This window comes from Bos indicus, chromosome 21, assembly GCF_029378745.1.
Source record: "Bos indicus isolate NIAB-ARS_2022 breed Sahiwal x Tharparkar chromosome 21, NIAB-ARS_B.indTharparkar_mat_pri_1.0, whole genome shotgun sequence".
NCBI classification, from domain to species: Eukaryota; Metazoa; Chordata; class Mammalia; order Artiodactyla; family Bovidae; genus Bos; species Bos indicus.
In genome coordinates this window covers 57,794,952-57,817,991 of record NC_091780.1, presented here as the reverse complement: position 1 = coordinate 57,817,991, position 23,040 = coordinate 57,794,952, and the positions used below count along the sequence as shown (strand labels likewise).

Genomic DNA, 23,040 nt, shown 5'->3' with positions numbered 1-23,040 from the left:
TTGGAAAATACACAAAGGACAGTGGCCAGCTTCCAAAACTCAACTGTTTACCTTCAGCAGAGTGGCCGGGAACGCAGGGAGCTTATTTCGCAAACAGCCCACAGTTGTCAGGTCTACAGACCTTGGGTGATGCCGGGCGAGCACGAGCCCGGGGCCTCTCCTGCCCACCTCCTTCCCCAGAGGTGTGGGGACCCTAGAGTCTTCTCAGCGGCTGGCTTCTGTCCCTTCTTGCTGCACAGGAAACATTCTCTCTGGGATGGGGTTTCTGAGGCCTGGGGCGCCCTGCCCAGCCTCCCACGTGACCCAGGCTCTTCCGCCCGTAGCCGTCTCGGTCTGAAAATGTTGGCCTCTTGCTTCGGTGCCTGTCACAGTGGAGCCGCTGGTTACAGGGCAGATGGGCAGCTCTGAGAATGAGCTGTTCCTTGCCCATGTTCCCACTTGCCACTGGCTGCTCTGCCTTCCTTCCAATCCTGTTTTTGTTTTTTTTTTCTTCTTGGGAAGTAGCATTGGATGGAAATTAATAATGAATGTATGGACAGAACTGGAAAGATCCTTGGCATTTCCTGTTTTTATCGAAGGAGAAACTGAGGCCCTGGGACTCTGCTAGGCTTTGGCACAGGCCCCAGGACATGGGCAGCTTGGCTGCAGGCTAAGCCCATCTGTGTTGCTGTTTGTCCAGGTCCCACTGGGTCATTTCCCAACCATGAGGCCTTACCCAGTCATTTTTTCTCCTCGGCTCTTGGGGTCCTGGTCTGTGAAGGTATAGCTGTCACCTCTAGCTCCTGGCCCTCCTGTGAGGACAAGTACCACATCCCTTCCCCATCTAGGAGTCTTGGAAGACGGGCAGCTGCTCAGCTGGTCTGATTTTTGCTGTTTTGTTTTGTACACAGGCTAGAACATTGAGGGATCAGTGTTCTTCAGTATTTTCCTTTTGTGAAGTCCATGAAATTTTTTTTTTTTTTTTTAATAGGGAAAATCCCTTAACATCTTTCCTGGAAGACAATAAAAAAGAGGAGTTAAGGCTATCAACAGGAAAGACCTGGTGCATTCTGAAGCTTTAATGGAAAAAGAGTTTAAATCAGGAAGATGACATAGCATGGGCGGGGTCAAAGGAGCCAGCAGGAGGTGGTGAGGCGCCCCAAAGTGGTGGGGTGTCACCACCCCAGGCCCAAGGGAATGAGGGGAGGGAAGAGCCTAGAGACAGTGGTGGTCTTGGGAGAGGGGCCGCCCTGCTCAAGGGAGATGTTGGGGCCGTGAGGATGGTGGGGACAAGCACCCGGACTCCTGTCCCATGCTCTCTCCCATCTTCTCCTGGTGCCTCCAAAGGGCCAGACGTGGCCAGCAGCCAGAGGGCAAGGCACCCAGGCGGTCGTGGCTCTGGGGCACAGCGCGGGCACGGGACTCGGGCTGGGGGCTGGGTGGCTGGTCCAGCTTCAGTTCTGGCTCTGCTTTCTCCCTGTGAAGTCCTTGGCAGGTTTCAGAAGTCTGTGTTTTCCTCTGTCATGTGTGGAATTGCCTCTCACTGTGTGGCTGGAAAATAAAAAGTAACAAATGGACATACGTTTTTAGCACCCAGCCTCCCTGGAGCTGTCATCATGATCTCCTCCCTAATGACTTTGAAATAAACAGCCTGGAATCCTGGAGGGAGCCCCACTGGGGGAGTGGGACGGAGGGCAGGGGTGGGGCTGGTGGCCTTCTCTGGCCTCCACTGAGGCCACTCGAGGGGTCAGCCAGGTGATCAGCTGGCGCCGCCGCCTCCAAGAGCACAGCCCTGCAGGTGGTGGCGGCCGCGTGCCAGGCGGTAGACATCTGGCGGCCAGGAAGCGCAGTGTCAGGCGGCCCCGGCTGTTGGTAGGTGCTCCCGTCTTGGGGGTCTGGGATGCCGGCTGTCAGCCAGCAGCTCTGGCTCCCCCAGGACCCGATCTTCCAAACCCCATGCTCTTGAAAAAATAAACACGTTCCCCAGTGGAGCAGGGTGAGCCGGGGACTTGGGGACTCCAGGTGGCCCTGCATCCCTCTCTTTGTCATCAAAGGCCAGCCCTGATCCCAGTGTGAAGTGCCAGCGGCCAGCCTCACAGAGCGGTGGCTCTTAGATTCACACAGATCACAGCTTTGCCGAGACCGTGGGTAGTTTCGTGGGGAGAATGTCTGCTTGGATCTCAGTTCACGTCTGGCCTTGTGACTTCAGTCATTGGACTTGACCTTACCGAAACCTGGTGTCCCCACCCGAGAGGCCCCAGGTGGTGGGGGCAGCTGCAGCATGGCCAGTAAATGCTCTCACAGTGACTCTCGCTTAACCCGTAGCTCCTTGGTCACCCCGACTCCACCTGTGTATCTTTTATGTTCCAGGCAGCCTGGCACTCGGGGACAGAAGCACAAACACGGGGCCTGCCCTGGAGGAGTTCCAGGGCCTCAGCGAGTCCTGTCCAGTCCTGTCCCGCGAGTGCCGGCCCTCCTCGCGCTCCATGCCCTGGGGACGTGCAGAGAGGATGGGATAGACGAGGCCGCGGGCTCCGAGCTCAAGTTGTTCTTTCTCTCTCTGTGTCTCCCTCTCACAGCTGAACCTGAGCCGGCCGATCGAGGAGCAGGGCCCCCTGGACGTCATCATCCACAAGCTGACTGATGTCATCCTCGAAGCTGATCAGAATGACAGCCAGGCCCTGGAGCTGGTGCACAGGTTCCAGGTGCGTGGGGGAGGGGGTCAGGGTGGTGGGGAGTGGTGGCTGAGAACAGCTCTGTGCCTCTCTGAAGCCGTGGAGCTGTCCTGCTGGGTTACCGTAGATACGGCTCTGCCTCTGCCAAGACGTGGGCATGTGGTTGGGGCCTTCCCTGCCAGGGTCTCTGTCTTTGGAGGTGAGATGGGCCCGCTTGTCGCCACCCCCGTCTGCCGTCTACCTTTAGAGATATGATTTACTGATCAGGGCGCTGCCCAATCCAATCATGCCCTTGCCTCCTCCGTGCACACATAGCCACAGCTGCAGATGCTCTGTTGGCATAGAGGTGGGAACCCTCTTGCCACCCTTGAAGAAAAGGACTCCCCGAGGGTGTTTGAGCTGCAATGGCCGCCCTTGGGCCCCTGAATCCTGCCCCAGTGGAGAAGACCCTCTGCGTGCTCAGGGCTTTGAACCCGCAGGCGCATCTCTGAGCTCCGATCAAGTCTCCCTGGCTCTTCCCTCCTCCCTTCCCCCTGTTCCCCAGTGTCCTGGGCCCTGACCCCACAGTGACCTGCTCGCCGCCTTGAGCGCTGCTGCCGTCGCCCCCACCAACTTGCCCTGTGTTTTCTCTGTTGTGGACAAGAGCGTGATTCATTCCTCAGGAAAGCGGCTTGGGGTCATGAAAAACAAGGTCATGTTATCAGTGAAAAATGCACTTGAGATCCAGGGCCTTCCCAGTGGGAGGGATGCTCGAACCAGCACTTTTCAGAGCGTGATGACTGGAGGGGTGACATTCTGTCCTTCCTTATCAGGACAAAGGGGAATCTCATCGCCACACAGCAGCCCTCCTGCTGACAGCAGTTTCTTTTGCCCTTGTGTCCCGGGTTGGTGACCTCAGCCAGCCTCGCTCCCTCCTTGACTGACCATGTCAGACTCCCATGAGCCCCAGGGGCCTGTGTGTGGCCCCGCTGGTGTCCCCTCCCCTCCTGCACGCACCTGCAGAGGCGTGCTGTTCGTAGGTGGTGCCCTGCAGTGACTTTGGCCAGCAGCCTGACATGATCCACTCCCCTACCCTTCTCCCAAAGGGCTGGGGGCCATGGAGAAAGGTATTTGGGCTCCTCCGAAGCCTCAGTTTTCATATTTGTACAGTGGTGTCGGTACTGTGTTGGGAGCAGTGAACAACACGATGCGTGTGAGAGTGCTTCACACAGTGCTCGGGTCCCAGTGAGTGCTTGATTGGAAGGTCAAGGCCAGGGTGAGCATATGATCTTGAGCCTTCGTCTCCTCTTCTGTGAAATGGGGTTGCTGCTTCCTAGGATGCTATGAGAAGGTTGCTGTGAGCAGTAAGCGCCTGAGTACGTAGACGGATCTGATGTTTGCTGAGTTCTTCCAGCAGCTCCACCACCATTATTACTTTCTTAGATGAAGGACCGCAGCCCCCGGCCCAGCCCATTGCCCTGGGGGGTTACAGAACGACCAGCCCTGGGGGACCTCCCATCCCCTGCTCCCCGCAAGCAGACACACAGCCCACAGCCCAGGGCAGGTGGTGCTGAACAGTAAAGGGGAACTGGGTGCCCTGAGTTCCTGTTCTGGAGCGAGCACATCGTGGGGGATGTGGGGACTTGCAGCTTCAAGGGTTTCAGCCACCAGCTGTGTGTCCCGGGGGGTCTCAGCTGGTCTCGGGAGTCTGTCTCACCCAGGGCACACAGAACAGTTGCCCTCAGATGGCTGGGGTGACCTCAGGATAACCTTCCAGCCTGGGTATCTCTGGGATAAGTTTTCACTGCCATCTGTGCTTGAGCATGAAGCGGATATCTGATAAGGCCGGGACGTTTCCTCTTTTGTGACGAGAACAGTCCTTTGGGGAGAAGGGTGACAGGCCGCGCATCATGCAGGCCCTGAGAGGAGAGGAGACGGGCAGGGGCTGGTGGAGAGGAGGGCTGAGAGGTGCCAGGTGAGGCTGCTCAGCGCCACGGGGCCCGGTGCTATTGGCGCTGCCCTGGGCATCCCACCCTGCACGAGATACGAGGTTCAAGTTCAGAGCCGAGCCGTAGGCTGACAGACTTGACCTTGACTACGCCGTTGTTTTCAGACGCCTGTTTTAATGTTTATTCTCGGGACCTGAATGAGGAGGCATGGGGGGAGGGGCCCAGGGCCAGTAGAGGCAGAGGAATGTTCAGACTTCAGAGGCTGGGAAGCAGGGCCCTGGGGCTGGGGTTTGCAACACTGGCCTTTCTGCATTTTGTCGTATGAAAACAGAGAAAGGTGATGTGGCTCAGAAGGGGCGCAGCTCAAAGGGCCTCCTCCAAAGGCACAGCTCAGGTCCCTGGGGAAGTGGCCTGGGGCTGCATGGGTCAAGATAGATACGTTTCTGAGATGTTTCTGGACAACTCTAGAGCATTCTGCTCATGGGATGCTCCTACTAAGCCTCCAGGGCCCAGGGATTGAAAGGAATTCTCAGAGCTGAGAGGTTATGCTTTTTTTTTCTGACTGTCCTTGAGGACAGGTTGGGGACTGGGGGTCTGGGGTTTATACAGATCACTGAAGCTGGTTGCCATAGAAACCAGCTCCCAAGCTGCTGCCTGCCATCCCCTTCCTTTAAAAAAAAAATAGTGGCCTCAAGAGGGCTTGGCTTGGAGAATCATGGGGATGATTCAGTTGTTTTTCTGTGCCAAGGTTCTCGTGGAGCCGGCAGCCTGGTGCCGCCGAGGCCCTGCCCCGAGATTCAGTTATCAGTGAACCGACCTGGGCAGAGGTCCCGTGGGGGCCGCGTCCACATGGATGAGTGGGGTTAGGGTGGTATGAAGGTCCTGGTCCCAGTGCTCAGGGGTCTCCTGGCATCCAGAGCGGCTGCCTCAGGGAAGCAGCGAGACCCGACTCACTGCAGCATCCAGGGCTGGCTGTCAGGTGTCGCGTGGGGCATGGTTCTGCTGCTGCCCTCCCAGAATGGATAGAAGCATTATGGCGAGCGATCATCCTCCTCGGGGCAGGCGACTCGGCCAGGTCGAGCTTCCTGGGGTTTTCCCTGAATGAGCTTGCGGGAAAGAGGTTTGAGTTTGGACTGTCACCTTTTCTACTCATCTCCATTAGCTGGGAGGGCGTTAAGTCCTTAATGGCCCCAGACCCCCCGTGTGGACTCAAGGACCGCTGTCTCCGCAGCGGCACACTACTACTTGGTGAGCCCATCCACACTCCCACCCTGCCCTCCCAGCCCGGAGGAGAGGTCTGGGCAAGCCAGGAGCTGCCTTTGTGGCCCCCTGAGTGATGAGCTAGGAGACACCCCGAGCTGGTCCCCGAGGGCCCTGGCTAGAAACTGTCTCACTGCAGTGATGATAATAAAGACTGCAGGCTCTGTCGTGGCCCGTGGGGCCTGCAGTCTGGCCACGGCCTCCTTCCCTCCCTCCCCAGCCTCATCTTGTCCCGCCCGTCCCTTCCTTGCTCAAGTTCTGAGCTCTTTTCCGCCTCAGTGCCTCTGCACAGGCTGTTCCCTGGAGTGGATGGAATTCGTCCCCACCCCCAGGATCAGGTGCCCCTTCCTGGGGTAAGTCTCTCCAGTTAGCCAACTGCAGGGACATTCCCTGTCTGAGGCCCTCAAAACTTGACACTTTTCCTTCCGACTGTTTGGAGGTTTGTAATTCTTGATGGGTTGTTCTGGCCAGTCTCTCCATTTGGGGATCTGCTTCAAGCTCCCCTGGTCTCCCCTTTGCTGCCGTTGGTGCCCACGTGTCTGTGAAGTTGAAGAGCATCTTGGGTGTGGGGCGTGCAGGACACCCTGGTGGGTCCCTGGCGGCTCCAGGGCGCAGCTGGGAGCAGGCCCGAGGAGGGAGGGGGCTTGGGCTGGCTCGCCGGGCTCTGATGGCTGCATGTGGACGTGCCCTCGGACCTGGGGACCTGCACGGTGGCAGAGAAGAGTGGAGAGAGCGCATTTCACACCAGGCTGCAGGGCTTAGACTTTATCCTGCAGGCTGGGGGTGGGAGTGATAAGATCAGATTTAAGTGGAAAGAGAGGACCTGCTTGGGAGGGGAAATTGCCAGCTCAGGATGAGCTTGGGGTAGTAGGGACCCTGCAGTCATTGGAACCTGGCGGTTTTCTGAGACTGAGAGGGACTCATGCCATCTGAGGCTTAGCAGTGCCCCCTCCTCACCCTGGGGGCCCCTCCGTCCTTGGCATGCCTTGCTCAGCCACGACTGGCCAGCCTCTGAGCAGCCTGGGCCAGCACAGCCCACATGCTCCCAGCCATAGACAGCCACCAGTTCCTGCCTCTGTCTCAGTTTTTGCCCGTCCAGCCCCCTCCCTCCTCATGCCTGCTCCCAGCTGACCCCCAGAGCCCCTTTCTCCCTCCAGGGGTCCCTGCACCCACCCACACCTGTGACGCTCTCTTTCCCTGTTCTGGACTTTGCTGTTCATGGAATCATATAAGACACCTTCTTTGGGAGCTTCCTGGTGGCCCAGTGGTTAGGACTACTCATTGTTCACGGCCTAGAACACCTCAGAGAGGCTCGTCATGGCTCTTAGTCTCTGCCCCAAAGTGACAGGTCCCCGGGGACTCTTGACAGTTTGGTGGCCACTGGGATCCTCTAGGCCCGTGAGTGCCTGCTGGGATCAGAGGAGTAAGAGCCGCCTATAGGCCCGGGAGCCAAACACGGTGAACAACAATACCTGGGGCCCTTTTCTTTGAAAACATAAAAAAGGTGCTGAAACACATTCACATGCATGATGCCCTCAAGACGGGTGCCAGTGCTGAGCGTGTGGAAGCGTTCACCACCCTTACTGTTAGCACCTGGTGTGTGAGAGCAGGCGTAAGGCCATCTGCCCAGGCGGAGCCTTTAGTGACCCCTGAGTCACATAGGCTTATTATTATTGCTATTAATATTCCTTTTAAATATTTATATAATTTATTTCTTTTAAAGGTATTTTAAAAATAAATCTTTTAAGTTTTTTTTTTTTTTTTTTTTAATGTGGCCCGTTCTTAAAGTCTGTATTGAATTTGTTACAATACTGCTTCTGTTTTATATTTTGGTTTTTTGGCCGAGAGGCATATGGTATCGTATCTCCCCAATCAGGGATTGAACTCGCAACCCCTGCATTGGAAGGTGAAGTCTTAACCACTGGACTTCCAGGGACGTCCCTGTTATTATTATTATTATTATTCCATGGCAGTAGTACTGCTCTAGCAACCTTATCTGTGACTTTCGGTCCCAGCCAACTTGAGAGCTCTTAACTGTAATTGGAGTCAATTAGACCGTGATTACGAAAGTGTCCCCAAATGGAAGCTGAGCTCTGTGACAGCAGAGTGGAAGAGTGGACTGATTGTAGCCTTAGAGGCAGGGCCGGGTGGTCTTCAGGGGGACTCTGGGTACTGTGCTAGGCTCCACTCTTCACCAGCTGACCCACTGGGGCCTCGGTTGCACCCTGGCCGTACCGGGAAGATGCCAGCACAGCAACAGAAGACGTGACCTGAGAACAGTGGTGCCCAAGCCGAAAGCCTGTTGCTATGAACAGCGGCGATCACCTCTAAGACCCCAGCTCCGCTCTCCTCTGGCACCTGCGGCTCTGAAATGATTCATAGCTGTGTTGACTCAAAGCCTGTCACCCTCAGACAAGCACCGAGCCACCGCCAGCACGGGACTGTGTACTGTGGGCACCCACTAGAAGTAGCAGAAGCAATAGATTTTACTGTTGGCAGCCTTCTAGTCTGATGAAGAAGATAACATCTGAACCGATCAAAAGTTAAGTGAGTTTCTGTCCATTTTGGGGGCAGCACCTGGTAACCTGTGGACCTTCAGGAGAGGGCTCAGAATAGTAACCCTGAGCACCAGTGAAGGGTTTAGGTGGTCACCATGGAGCCATGGAAGAGGCCACATTTTCTTGAGCACATCCCAAGGGGCCCTCTCGGCCATGGGCATTGCACATCTCATATCTTATTTGGTACTTATATCAATCCATGGAAAAATGGAATTACTTCCCCATTTTTCATGTGACAAAGCTGAGGCCCAAGGAAGTTATTAAATCACTTGCTTATAGTCACTGAGGAAGAAGGTAGCTTGTGTTCTTTTCAGAGATGCCTCAGAGGGGCCAAGGCCTGCCCACTGACAGACCCCTGGGGGGTGAGGGCCAGTGATGCCGGGTCACTGTCTGGCTGTGCCAGACTCTGACCCTGCTGGTGCCACCCGATGATGAAATAAATGTTGGCTGGATGGAGGCCAGGGAGGCAGAGCTGGGTGGATCTGGTGGCCCTGGCCCCAGGACAGGATTCCTGGGGTGGCTGTGAGGTCAGCCTCCCCGTGACAGCTGCCCCAGGTCAGGAGGCCCCTCTTCCTGCGGCGGAGGTGGCCACACAATCTGGCCATTGTGCGCCCAGGCCAGGCTGCCAGGCGGTGGCTGTGAATCGCTCTTTCTGCCCTAGGGAGCGTGGTGCCCTTTGGGGCCGTTAACTGTCTGCAGGGCCTTTCTCTGTGGAGAGGGAGGCCGGCCCTCTAGGGAGACGCTCAACTTTATGACCCTGTTACCTGCCCAGAGCAGAGCTGGACTTTGTACGGCAGGGGAAGGGACACCGCCCCAGGGCCTGAGCTCACTCTGGGAGCTGGCCGCCTTCCCTCTGTGTGTGTAGACAGTTTTTCACGGCACAGGGTTGGTGGTTTGCTGGCTTTTAGAACGTTTGCTAATAGTACATTTTCCCCAAATGGTAGGGAAAACTTGTGTACAAGTTTTGTGATGTGTACAAGTGTGTACACGTTTTGGGTTTGTGTACACGTGATGTGATATACACATCATTTCAGGGTTCCTTAGCTTGGTCCTTTGGGTGTGTTGGGCTCCTGGGTTTTGGGTTTTGGAAATCGAGAACTCCAGCCAAGAGGTTTGTAGTCGGTGGGCTCGTCATTTCAGGAACGTCTATGGCAGGAAGGTCTCTTCCATGCTCCTCCTGGCCTGTGTGGGGCCATGACCTACTGACTTGCTTCTGTGCAACCCGTGTGGTCTGTGTGCCCACGATTAAAGCCTGTGTGGTTTCTTTCAGCTTCGTGTAATAAATCACAAAGCCTCTCACCAGCCAAGAGTGAAGCTGCTCTGGTGGCCACGTGCTGGGGCTGCCGACCTCTGTCCTCTGGGGACAGACAGAGTGGGGCAGGAGGACCTTCCCATGCTGGCTCGGGTCCAGGCCCCTGCCTCAGGCCTCCCACACCCTCTGGCTCCCAGTCCCTGTCCTGGCCTGTATCTCTGTCTCTCCATTGATCCGTGAGATCATTTGTCAAATAACCATTATGTCATTTATTCCACAAGCCTCAATTAAGCACTTATTGTGTGCCAGGAATCTTAAAAGACATCACAGATACAAAAAATAAGACAGTTCAGGTGGACACAACCCCTGTCCGCACAGATCTGTATTTGGTGTGTGTGGCGGGGAGCTTCCCAGGTGCCATTAGTGGTAAAGAACCACCCTGCCAATGCCGGAGACACACGAGACGTGGGTTTGATCCCTGGATTGGAAGATTCCCTGAAGAAGGGCACGACCTTCCAATATTCTTGCCTGGAGAATCCCATGGACAGAGGAGCTTAGTGGGCTATAATCCATGACTGAAGCGACTTAGCTTGCACACGCGCGCGCGCGCGTGTGTGTGTGTTGCCATAGGTGAGGCAAGGGTTCATACTAACAAAACATAAGTAAATGGAGGAAAAGTAATATAGTCTCCAATCATGATTAAGTTCTGTGCTGTGTGTGTGCTGAGTTGCTCAGTTGTGTCTGACCCTTTGTGACCCTGTGGACCGTAGCCCGCCGTGCTCCTCTGTCCATGGGATTCTCCAGGCAAGAATACTGGAGTGGATTGCCATGCCCTCCTCCAGCAAATCTTCCTGACCCAGGGATCGAACCTGTGTCTCTTGCATCTCCTGCATTGGCAGGTGGATTCTTTACCACTGTGCCACCTGGGGAAGCCTGTGGCAAGTTCTCAGAAGAAGAAAAATCAAGGCCTGTCATAACCTGGAGATTCTTATCACCTCTCTGAGGAGGTGACACTTGAGCTGGGGCCTAAAAGCCTGGTAAGCAGGGAGAGGTTGTGGAGCAGGCCTAGGGGGTGTGTCAGGATGGTACGGGGGCCTGTGGGCCTGGAATAGGCTGGTGCAGCCCAGCACAGTGGCGAGTGAGAGTGTCCAGCCCGGGCCTGCGACTGCCACTGCTCAGGAGAGGGCAGAGATGTGCAGCCGGAAGTGAGACAGTGGTCTGCAGCACCCGGGGTCACTGCCAGGGTCACGGTTGGCAGCCACAGCCGTCTCTGTTCTCCTGCATCCAGAGGCTGGGAAGGCAGCTGAGTGCAGGGGTGAGGGGCCTCCCTGGCCTGAGTGGCCCTGGGTCCCAGAGTTCAGCGGCACCCTGCAAACTCTGCTGTGATTCCAGGCAATTCCTCTGTCTCCCCACTGACAGTGGCATGGGCATCCTAAGTCCTGGTGGTAACCTGGCACACCCAACGGAGCAGGCCAAGGACCCTGCAGGCCTCGGGGAGCCGAGAGTCCGAATCTGGCTGGAGGCTGCAGCCTTGGGTGGGGCGGGTAGAGCCGGCTTTTGGCCTGGTTCCGGGGATGCGGCCCGAGGGCAGGGGCTGCTCCACCGGCTCACCTGAACAGGTGGGTGGAGAAGGCACACGGGGTTAGGACAGGTGCTTCGGGAGTGAGGGGGCCGCTGCTGAGCTGGGCTGACACCGAGCTCCTGGGGCCAGGCAGCCCCTCTCTGGTGTTCACTGTGCTCAGCTGTGATGCCGCTGGGACCCCCTCCAGTCCCACCAGTGGCCGCTGAGTGGAAATGCCAGCCTGTCCTGGTTGAGAGTCAGCCCCTGGAGAGGTGCCTTCTCCCGGCGGCACCCAGCCATGCACATCCCCCGCTGGTCCCAAAGCTGGTGTGTGGCCGCAGTCTCTGCTTGCTCGAGGGCCTGAGCAGTGCCCTGGCACTGTGACAGGGCATGTGGCTTTGTTCAGGTGCACAGCCTGGCCCGGGCACCTCGCCAGCCTCCCGCAGACGGGAGGTAGAGGACGCCTACAGATTTGGTGCTGAGGTCCAGGGGCAGAAAGAGGGGTATTGTTCTAGTCCGGGGCCTGGGAAGGAGGGGAGAGGGTGTTTGTTGTCTCAGATGGTAAAGTGTTCCGTTTCCTCCCCGCCCTCTCTTCCTCAACATTCAGGGGTTATCCGTTGGTGGGATCGCTTTTCTTCATGGACTTTCCATCAGTTCTGTGAACAGCAATGTCTCTTCCATGGGGACCGTGGTTTTCTCTCTGATGGCTGAGTGAGGCGCGTGATGCCGCAGACCGTCTGGGAAGATGACCCAGGGGTGGATGGTTGTGGGTGGCATCTGGCTTTGGGATGGGATGAGGGCCTGTGACCTGGAGGCCACTGGTGGGCACTTGGCACACCCAAGATGTTCAGGCCCATCTCACCCCGTCAGGCAGTCTTCCCCTAGTCCCCCAGCCCCCTCCCCTCTCCCTGTCTAGAAGGGGTTTCCCTCAGCTCTGTCCGTGGCACGGGTCCCGTATAGTTCATCTCTGGATTCTTCCAGTGTCCTGCCCTTTCTGAAACCCTTGTTCTGGGGCTTGTTTCCCAGCAGGGACAGGTGGGGGTTATGGCTGGCGTTCTGTTGCCAGGAAGCCTCGTGAACACTCCAGTGTTTCTCCCGCCTTCTCCCCTGGGACCGTGAGTGCTACCAGCCTGTTCATGCTCTGTGGCTCTGGTGGGTTCCTCAGGTGTGGCTTTCCCCGCGTCCTCATGTCTGGCTCTCCACCATTTGGTGTAGCTAGCACGTGTGGCAAATTTAAGGAGTTTTTTCCTCGCCCTGCTACCCAGGCATCCAGTCCCCGTCTGGGGGGTGGGGGGCAGCAACCCAGAGCCTTTTCAGGGAGTTCTGTGTTCGGGAGCAAAGGTGGTCATCCCATCCCCTCACAAAGCCATTGTTTTGTGTGGTCTGTTTTGGAAATGATTCTATAGCAGTCCTTCCTTCAGGCTGCCTTATTCTTTTTAATGGCTGCATAGTATTCCATCAAATGGCCTTAAATCCTTTTCTTAACCCATCCTCTACTGCTGGACACTTAGAACGGTTCCCGTCATGTTTTGAAAATGCTGTAGGGAGTAAATATCCTTGACCATATACATCTTTGCATGCCCATGTGGGGAATTATGTGGGAAAAATACCTAGAAATAGAAATGCTGAGTTTATGTCTTAATTTTGGCCGTTTCCCAATGTCTCTCCATAGAAGTTGCGCCAGCAGCACTCCCACCAAGCAAGTCCTGCCCCTGTTCCACCCCTCTGGGAGGTGTTTCTAATCAGTTTCATTTGGCAGCAAGTCACAGAGAATCCAAGCGTGCCGGGACCTAGTACTCACCTCCTCATCCTGTTGTTTTTTTCCTGCTGGGCACTCAGGGTCCTGGGAAGGGCAGTGTGTGAGCCAGGCTCACTCAGCCTGCCTGGGCCTTGAACCTGCTCACCTTGCTCCTGTCTAGTACTCGTGTGCACCCAGCCTTTCTCCTCCGTACTCCCTGTACGAGAAGGGCCTGGCCTCTTGGCCTGAGCTCCCGGGTTTAAATAACGGGTCTGAAGAGCAAAATAGGCTGAGGGGTAAATTGCACCATCGTTTTCCTTTCAGAACCTCGCCAGGTCACGCACAATATTGTGCCAAAGGTCAGGCAGCATCTCGGTTCTTCCTGTCCGGTGAAATCTGGCGCACGTGCCCCCAAGGCCAGCGCTTTGCCTGACACGCTGCCCAGGACACGTCCCTTCCAAGCTCAGCCACTTAGCCTTGCACACCGCTGGACGAGTCACCGCCAAGCTCAGGGCTGGCTCGTCACTCCCCAGCCCAGAACCTGTTGCTTTAGGATCAAGTCCAAACCCCGTGGCTGGTCCGTCTCCAGCTGTCTCTCCCTGCTGTCTTCACGTAGCCTCCCCTTTGAGAGCTCTGTCCACCCAACCACGTGGGCGGCCTCACCCCATGCCTCTGTTTTTGCTGTCTCCTCTGCTTGGAATGTCTTTTCATGTGTCCCATGCCTGTGACCCTTTGTGGCTCGGCGTCACCGACTTCCAGAAACCCTCTCTCCTCCCCTCTTCCCCTCTCCCCCGTAGCTGGATTACTCCCTCTACCCACACCCCAACATGGCAACACTGCCCTACTCGATTATTATCAGTCACCCCACATCTCTGTCCACTTATGAGCCCCCAGTGAGAGGGGGTGGGTTGTGGCTGCTCTGTGGCTGAAGACACCACATACACACACACACACACACACACACACACACACACACACACACACACACACGCTGTCACCCTCCCTGGTCTTGTGCTGTCTCATACACACACACACACACACACACACACACACACACGCTGTCACCCTCCCTGGTCTTGTGCTGTCACACACACACACACACACGCACACACTGTCACCCTCCCTGGTCTTGTGCTGTCTCATACACACACACACACACACACACGCCGTCACCCTCCCTGGTCTTGTGCTGTCACACACACACACACACACACTGTCACCCTCCCTGGTCTCATGCTGTCACACACACACACACACACACACACACACTGTCACCCTCCCTGGTCTCGTGCTGTCACACACACACACACACACACACACACACACACACACACACACACACATGCTGTCACCCTCCCTGGTCTTGTGCTGTCACACACACACACACACACACACACACACACACTGTCACCCTCCCTGGTCTTGTGCTGTCACACACACACGCACACACACACGCACACACACACACACACACACACACTGTCACCCTCTCTGGTCTCATGCTGTCACACACACACACACACACACTGTCACCCTCCCTGGTCTCGTGCTGTCACACACACACACACACACACACTGTCACCCTCCCTGGTCTCGTGCTGTCACACACACACACACACACACACACACACTGTCACCCTCCCTGGTCTCGTGCTGTCTCACACACACACACACCCACTGTCACCCTCCCTGGTCTCGTGCTGTCACACACACACACACACACACACACACACACACACACACACTGTCACCCTCCCTGGTCTCGTGCTGTCTGGGAGGCCTCAGGCTGGGTGCTCAGACACTTGAGAGCTCTCTGGAATACAAACGAGGTTTCATTAAAACCGAGGCGCCTGCTGATGGGAAGCCCTGCTCTCCCCGGGAGCCATTTGGGAAGAGTTAGAGAAGCAGCAGTGGGTGCAGGGTGTCGTCTAGATGCCCGGCTAGTTTGAGGGGGAATGGAGAGGCAACTGGTGATGGCAGAGAAAAGTCTCGCAGTGTGCGTGGGCTTAGCTGAGCTAGCGGGTGGGCATCTGTCCCCGACCTGGAGCCGTCATCTGTCTGTTGCTCGTGTGCCGTCCCTCTGGCTTTCTGCCCTCTGCTCTGTCCCACCGCCCCAGCGAGCTTGTCCTGTGCAGTCACCATGCTGTGCACAGCTCGAGGGCAGCAGGCCTGGGGCCCCTGTGTACCAGTCTGGCTCCATTCAGTACCTGAAGAGCTGTCTTCTTTGTTTATCACATTGTGGAACCAACAAATCCTAGAACTTAAGAGTCAGAACGGATGTTTTAAATGTTATCCTGACTCTGTGGTTTATAGATGAGAAAACTGAGGTCCAAATAGCTTACGACCTTCAGAAGCATACGTAAAATTAAGAGCGATTCTAGGACCTGAACCCAAATTTCTAGACTCTGCCTGTACCTTAACTTTCACAGTGTCTCAGAGTCCTGGTGCTGAGATCAGGACTGTCCCAGTGCTGTGGCTGGCCTGATGGAAGTGGTCTGCCAGTGATTGGAAGGTACAAACCTTGGCTGACTGTCAGGGACAGTCGCATAGGTTGTATACTGCATGCGCAGGTCAGTAGACTGCAAATGACACTGCGTGACTGGACTTGGCAGTCCATTGTATATTCTGGTATACATGAATATATATATTCTGGTATATTATGGATACTGCCACAACCTTCTCTTGGCTCCTGGGAGCCCACTCTCGAGGCTTAGCTGCAGGAGTCAGACCCAGCCTTGTTCCAGATGCCACTGCCTCTTTAGACCCTCAGCATATGATTGTTGAGCAGCTTCGCATGCTAGGGTTTGGCTAGGGCCATGGCTGCCTGGCACGTTGTGTGACATCACAGCACCACTGGGGCCTAGTGTGGATTCTTCAGGAGTATGTTTGATAGTGGTTTTCTGTAAGCTCTAATGAACAGGCGGGTATTCGGAGTGGTGTCAGAAGGCTTTGCCTGGGGGGACCTTGGGTCCTGGCCTTGGTTGATGACAGGTGTCAGTGGTTTGCCCAGAGGGTTGGTTGGTGGTTCTCCCAGAAAGCTCTGCTCGGCCCGGCTCATGATCTCATAGTCACCTGGAGCTGCCCTCCAGTGACAGGTCTCACTCTCTGCAGAAGTGCGCGTGTGCCTCTGAAGGGGGCATTGCTGCTGACGCTGCTGCAGTCTTAGACCTCCCTCCGGGGGCTCGTTTCCTCAACCCTGCAGCGCCCACGGCCACCCGCCTGTGCACCCAGCACGAGTCCTTCCCTCGGTGCCACGCAGCTCCCCTCACAGAGGCTGCTGTGGACTCCGGCGTCCGGCCGTGTCGTTTGCCTGCTCTCCCAGGAAGGGTCTGTCTTCAGTTTGTCTGGACCCAGGGTTGGGGACAGATGCAGACTGCCCCAGGTCCCTGGGGGCCTTTGGAAGTAGGGCGAACCAGGGTGCAGGCCCTGGGGTGGTCGGAGGAGCAGGTGGGCCCACAGCCTTTCCTCTTTTTTTTAGCCTTTCCCTGAGCTGGACCCCATGTGCAGGTGCCCGGCCTCACGGCGGAACCAGCAGACTAAAGGCCTCAGCTTGGCTTGGCAGAACATGAGAAAGGCTTATTGCTTTTTGCCTTTTAACATAAATTTTAAAAGAAAGTAAGAAAGTTTTCAGATATGAGAAAATGTAATTTTTTTTTGCAAGTCACAGAATTAGTTCATGACACCAAGAGTCGAAGACCCTGGGGCCCTCAATTCCCAGTATAGTTTTCTTTCCACTAAACCATCATGACTTGATGCTTAAAGGAAAGGTTCCGCCTCGCCTCCTGGTTATCTGTGGGCCCATGTTAAGAGTGCCCCGTCTTTTCTGTTTTATATAAATAAATAAATAATGGAAAATTCTAAAACAGTTCTAAAAAAATGAATGAACCTGAGTGACCCAGGCTTGCAGCTGGAACTGAGATGCTTCTTTTTGTTTACCCAGTTTTGCCACGCCTTGCTTCACTGACTGGAGGGCTCTAGAGCCAAAGGGCATGGATTCAGATCCTGGCTTGGCTACTTCCTAGCTGGGAGAGCCTGGTCAAAGTACTGAGGGTCTCTGAGCCTCAGTTTCTCTGTCTGTCCAGTGGGGCTGCTCATAGGACCTACTGCATAGGGTTGTTGTGACGAATAAAAGGCCAGTTCCTGCAAGGTATAGGACATTGTCCTGCACTTGCTGAGTGTTTAGGAAAAGCTAGCTGCTGTCATGATTACTGTTGTAGCTGTCAATAATAGTAACACATCCTAGCATCCTGCCAGGACTCCCATCGTGATATCAAGACCAGAGGAACCAGAAGCTTCCTGGCTTTCACCCACCACTTGGTGTGGAAGGAGCCCGCTAAACGGCCAGGCTTTGTGGCATCAGCTCAACCATCCGGGCTCAGGTCATGCTCTCAGGAAGAACCAGAAGGAGTGAGATTATGCTGAGTAAGCCCAAGGTCACCTCCGTTCCCGTAAAAACCCCCACAAGTAATTTTTAACAGCCACAAGGAAGTAATTTCAGTTCTTCCTCAGTGTTCGTTCGGTGGCTGTTAACTGAAACGCAGACCTTGACTCCTGGGATCCTGGGAGTCTGCCTGGAGCGTGTCTTCTGTGCGTGGCATGTTGAGTCTATCTGATGCTGATGCTTACCTGCTTCTGGAACCACGTGATGACCCAGATTCCGAAATCCCCCTGGGGTCAGCACAGAAGGTTGTTGTCACTCCCAAGGGGTCACCGCCACTTTCGGTTGATGGCTGCCAGGGCCATGGGGGGCGATGCATGGTGGAATTGGGTCCCATTTTCCCTTTTTGATACTTCACATGGGAAGTGGAGTCCTAGACAGGGTGAGCACCAGGCAGGCCACAGTGCATAGCAGGAACTATAACCAGAGCCTTGCTGTTTAGTCCAGTGCTTGCTTCCCAGCTCACCCACGCCCCCTTAGGAACTGAAGTATAACAACATAAAGTGTATGTGTTGTGAGCAGCTTGAGGACTTTTTGCCACAGATAGGCCGTGTACCTAGCACCCCATCAAGCAGAAGAGCAGTGCCACTCCCCTGAGCCTGGTCCGGCCCTGCCCCGCCCAGCCCTGCCCTGCCCTCACTGTCCTCAGCCGTGGGCAGTGAGCTCCCTTCCTACTCACGGTGCAGAGCTCCTGTCCTCCCCCATGACATCCTCTTCCCGGGGTGGGGGACAGGCCGCTGGAGGGAAGGAGGCCGATTACTAAACCAAGAGATGGACTTTATCCAGCCAACTGGGTGCTGTCAAATCCCTTGTTTCAGGAATGGCTTCCAACCTGGTTCCCCTGCCCCCCCACCCCCGAGCCGACCACTTTTCCTGGCCAGCAGGAATTTTTCTGAAATTCTTCTGAAAAGCTCCTCTGCCTCTCCCTCCAGGCTGCAGGTTAACATGCAGAGTGCTTGGTGGGGGAGCGGGCACTTAGCTCACCTAGCCCTGCACGTGCTCCGCTGCTAGCATCCACGTGCTGTCCCCTGTCCAGCCTCCATGGAGGTTGAGAGCACCCCAAGGACAGGGCCTCCGGCTCCTCCCACTGTGGGGCTTGCCTCAGTGTCTGCTGGATGTGACTGCCCAGGAAACCGTCTTTCAAACAGCCGGCCACCTGGAGACCCAGCAAGGAGACCGCTTGTTCGTGGGAGGTCAGGGCAACTCCCAGCCTCTCCATGCTCCTCCCCCTCGCCGGCCCCAGGCTTCGGTGTGTTTGCTCTTCTAGACCTGCCCAACTCAGCTGTGCACAGGTGAGGACCGAGGCTTATGGAAGCCCAGCCTCGCAAGTGGGGAAGGCAGGACTGTGCCAAGTCTGGCAGCTTCAGCTCTTAACATGTGTAACCTCTTCCCAGCAGTGACCTTTGCTTGACAGAGAAGGAAGCTGAGGCCTAGGGAAGAGCCGAGATGCCCAGCTTGCTGTGCGGTGGTGCTTCCTCCATCCCAGCTCCCCTAGCCCTCAGAGGCATAGATTTCCACCTGTCCATCACGTCTGAATCCCCAGTCCTCCTGTCGGGGTTGGAGGACACAGCCCAGTGGACAGACTTCCCCTTCCTGGGTCCTGAACGTGATGAGGTGAGGCCATGCCCGGGCCCTCCCTCGCTGCAGAGCACCAGGTCCGAGGCAGGTCGCATCCTGGACACAAGCTCCTGATGTGGATGATGTCCAGTTTAGTTTTTGTGGGGTTTTTTTTGCCTGTACTTTTCGTATCATATCTCAGAAACCATTGTCTGATCCAAGGTCTCGAAGATTTACAGAGATGTGTTCTTCAAAGAGATTTATAGTTTTAGCTCTTACCTGATAGGATTTTTATGTAAAGAAATGATACTTGTGAACCCCTGTATCCAGTGGCCTGCATGTAGCCAGTCCTGGGCAAATAGGAGCTGCTAGTATTTCGAATTATGATCAATTATTTTATTGATTATCATCTTTACCCTGTCGTCTCTCATTGTATTTCCCATCTGGGTGCCTGCCTCCTGCTCTTTCCTGAAAGTTTGTGTTGCTGTTTGAACTCATTTCTGGCACAGTTGGGGGGGATGGGGACTTGAAGATGGAGGATTTCATTACTTCCCCCACTCCTCCCCATTTCCCCCCAAACTTTTTTTTTTCCTTTTTTTCAAGTTGATTTATTTTTAATTGGAGGATAATTGCTTTACAGTATTGTGCTGGTTTCTGCCATACCTCAATATGAATCAGCCACGTGTACACACGTCCCCTCCCCCTTGAGCCTCCCTCCCGTCTCCCTCCCCACCCCTAAACATTTTGTTTTGGAAAATTTAAGAATGCTTGAGAGGCTGTGGCAGTGTCTTCCCCCGTCCATCACTGGCTTCAGCGGCCAGCAGCTTGTGGGCGCTCCGCTCTAACCTGTGTCTCACCTCCTTCCCTCCCCCACCCCCCGCACCTGGTCATCGTGAAGCAAATCCCAGACATTGTGTTTAATCTGTAAATTGTTTTAGTACGCATCTCTGAAATATGAGTCACCACTTTCTCTTTTTTTCACTGAACTAAAGTTGATTTATAATGTGTTGATTTCTGCTCTACAGCACAATGTAGAGCATATGTGTATGATGTTATACATATATATATATATATATATATATATATTCTTTTAAAATATTTTTTTCCATTATGGCTTATCACAGGATATTGAATATAGTTCCCTGTGACCCTGCTGCTAAGTCTCTTCAGTTGTGTCTGATTCTTTGCATCCCCATGGACTCTAGCCTGCCAGGCTCCTCTAGCCTGCCAGGCTCCTCTGTCCATGGGATCCTCCAGGCAGGAATACTGGTGTGAGTTGCCATTCCCTTCTTCAGGGGATCTTCCTGATCCGGGGATCGAACCTGGGTCTCCTGCATTGCAGGCAGATTCTTTACCATCCGAGGCTCCAGGGAAGCCCCAGTTCCCTGTGCTGCCACTCTCTAAAGAGACCTGTGGCGTTTGGGAGAAGTGGGCCAGAGCCCTGTTACCTCCTGAGGATCCAGGGGGCGGGTCCTGGGCGCCTCGCCTGCTGCCCTGTGAGGAGCAGGCAGCTGGGTTCCGTCAGGACCCGAGCTGCCCTGGAGGGTGGCTGCCGTGGGCGGGGGATTGTGTTGTGCCCCGAGGGTCCATGGGCCAGCCTGGGGCAGCCCAGGTGCTCACCCCGAAGTGCAGCGCTGGCCTGGGCCGTCAGTCTGCTGGACGGGGCAGGGCACAGCAGTCTCAGAGGCCTCCAGTCAGGTTGGGCCCTAAGTGTCTCTATGCCTCAGAGTCATGGGCCTCCTTTTCGTTTTCTATCTACCAACTCTTTCTTTTTTTTTTTTGAATTTTTATTTATTTTGGTTGCACCGTGTAGCTTGCAGGATCGCAGTTCCCCCACCAGGGACCGAACCTGGCCACGGCAGTGAACGATTAGACCCCAGGGAACTCCCCATACCCTTTTCATATCTGTCATCTCCTCGCTGTCCACGCAGTTTCCTGAGACAGGTTTTATTCAGAATGTACATTTACCCACAGGAAAGGGAACATCAGAGATTTAATTCCAGGTTCTTCTTCACGGACATAGAGTGACAGAGGCGGGATTTGAACTCAGGACTCCCACCTGCATTTTGTCTTCAGAGGAGAGCAAATCCTCGTGTTGCAGTCCTGCTCCTTTCCGGGCTGTAAATGCGGAGGAAACAGGATCTCCTGTGCTCATCTCAGTCCTCTCATTCGGCTCAGATTCCCTGCGGGGAAAGCTCGACCCCAGCCTGCCTCCACCCCGGCCCAGCAGAGGGCCAGGTGCCCCTCTCAGCTTCACAACCCCTTGGGCCTTGGGGGCATCTGGCTGGTCTGTGCCCCTTTGTCAGTATTATCCAAACCTCCCCTGGCCCTGCTGACCCCAGGCTGTGTATTTCTGCATTTCTTTTGCCTTGGCTTCTCAAAGCCAGGCTCCCCCTAGTTAACTTCCAGAATGCCTTTCTAGGTGTTCGAGACAGGCCTTCTAACAGAAATGTGTTTACCATTTGCCATGGAGATGGTTTGGGCCTTTATTCCTCCAAGTGCTGATAAAATGATACTGAGCACTCACCCTTCCAGCAGTGTGTTTGGTAATTCTAAGAGACTTGTGAAAAATGCATGAGGCCCGCGACACAATAGATAAGCTGAAAGGCTTGGAAGAAAATCCGCTTGTGGATAGTGGGGTGATTGGAAAAAACTCCTTCTTTGTCCTGAAAGAGATTGTGTTCAGGAATAATTCTTCTCTTAATCCTGATGCTTTCATCCCGGGTCCAAAGCTTGTTGGCGCCTGCTTGTCAGATCTTTCCCACTTTGGTTTCTTCTAGCATCTTTGGCTTCAGTTCACGTCTTAATGAGCCCGAGTTCTCTCTATAGAGGCCACTGCCCTAAATGAACAAAAGTGGGACCAGAACAAGCTTTGTGTTATCTGGCAACTGTGTGGACAAGTCTTCTCGGTAGTGCAGTGGGGATATTTGAGGGGAGAGGGGTCATGGTTTACTGGCCCTTGGTGGCTGGGGGAGAAGCGGAAGCGACGTCTCCGATGCTGCCTCCCCTTTGGAGGAAGGCAGGGAGCGTGTGTGTCCCTGTCGTTACCTGTTGTGTCTCTACCACATGGCTGCCCGGCTTGTTGCAGAGCAGCCTCATGTGTGGCCTTGAAGCATGCCGCATAAACACCGCTCCTAGGCTTCTCCAGCTTAGACTCACAAGTCACAGATAAGGAAACCGAGACGAGAGATGCCAAGTGGCTCGTCCAGGGTGACAGTGGGAGATGACGGCAACCGGGGCGGGGGTTTCTCGGTCCCTCGCTCTTCCCTCTGTGCCAGGCTTCTCCCTGCAGGCTCGGGGATGGGGAGGTGGGCAGTGGTGGTGAGGGCATCACGAACTTTTCGTTTGTAACTCAGAACGTGAATACGTCAGCCAGATCGAGTAGGGGAAACCCTCGAAGGCTGTCATTTGTCCATTGTTTGCAGGACAGGACGCCGCTGTGGGTGATGCGAAGTTTGTTGAGTGGATAACCTTTTCTTTTTCTTTAATCCTTAGTGTAGAGTTTAGTCTGCTTTAATTGAATCATGAAGTTCGTGTGTGTGCCTGTTAAGTCGCTTCAGTCGTGTCTGACTCTTTGTGACCCTAGGGAACGTAGCCCTCCAGGCTCCTCTGTCCGTGGGATTCTCCAGACAAGAACACTGGAGTGGGTTGCCATGCCCTCCTCTAGGGGATCTTCCCGACCCAGGGATTGAACCAGCATCTCTTATGTCCCCTTGCGTTGGCAGGCAGGTTCTTTACCACTAGCGCCGCCTGGGAAGCCCTGATCATAAAGTTCATCATAATCTAATTCCAAGTAATCTCTCGAAGTTTACCTACGTTATTCTCTTAGATTTCACCCTTCAAACTTTATTTTTTTTTAAAAATGTCAGCATTTCACTTTTATTTATTTTTTATAATTAATTTGTATTGGAGTCTATGTAGTTGCTTTACTTGAGTGGATGACCTTTTAACATGAGGACATGGTCTGATTGTATCATATATTGCAGTCTTGGTGTCTCCCGAGTGACAGGCCCTGGTGTCAGTATAGGCCTAGTTCTGAGGGACACACTCTGGGGAAGGAACCATGCCGATGGTGGGAGTTGCCTCTGGGGATC

At 54.8% G+C, this 23,040-nt stretch overlaps 1 protein-coding gene across 2 annotated transcripts in view; it reads left to right on the top strand.

Moving 5' to 3' along the window:
* The window catches only part of ITPK1 (inositol-tetrakisphosphate 1-kinase), a 157,620-nt gene that overhangs the window by 89,585 nt on the left and 44,995 nt on the right, over window positions 1-23,040 (top strand). For both annotated transcript variants that reach the window (XM_070775583.1, XM_070775582.1), the window contains exon 4: window positions 2,559-2,684. In XM_070775583.1, the coding sequence (XP_070631684.1) occupies window positions 2,559-2,684 (126 nt within the window). The remainder of the gene's footprint in view (window positions 1-2,558; window positions 2,685-23,040) is intronic.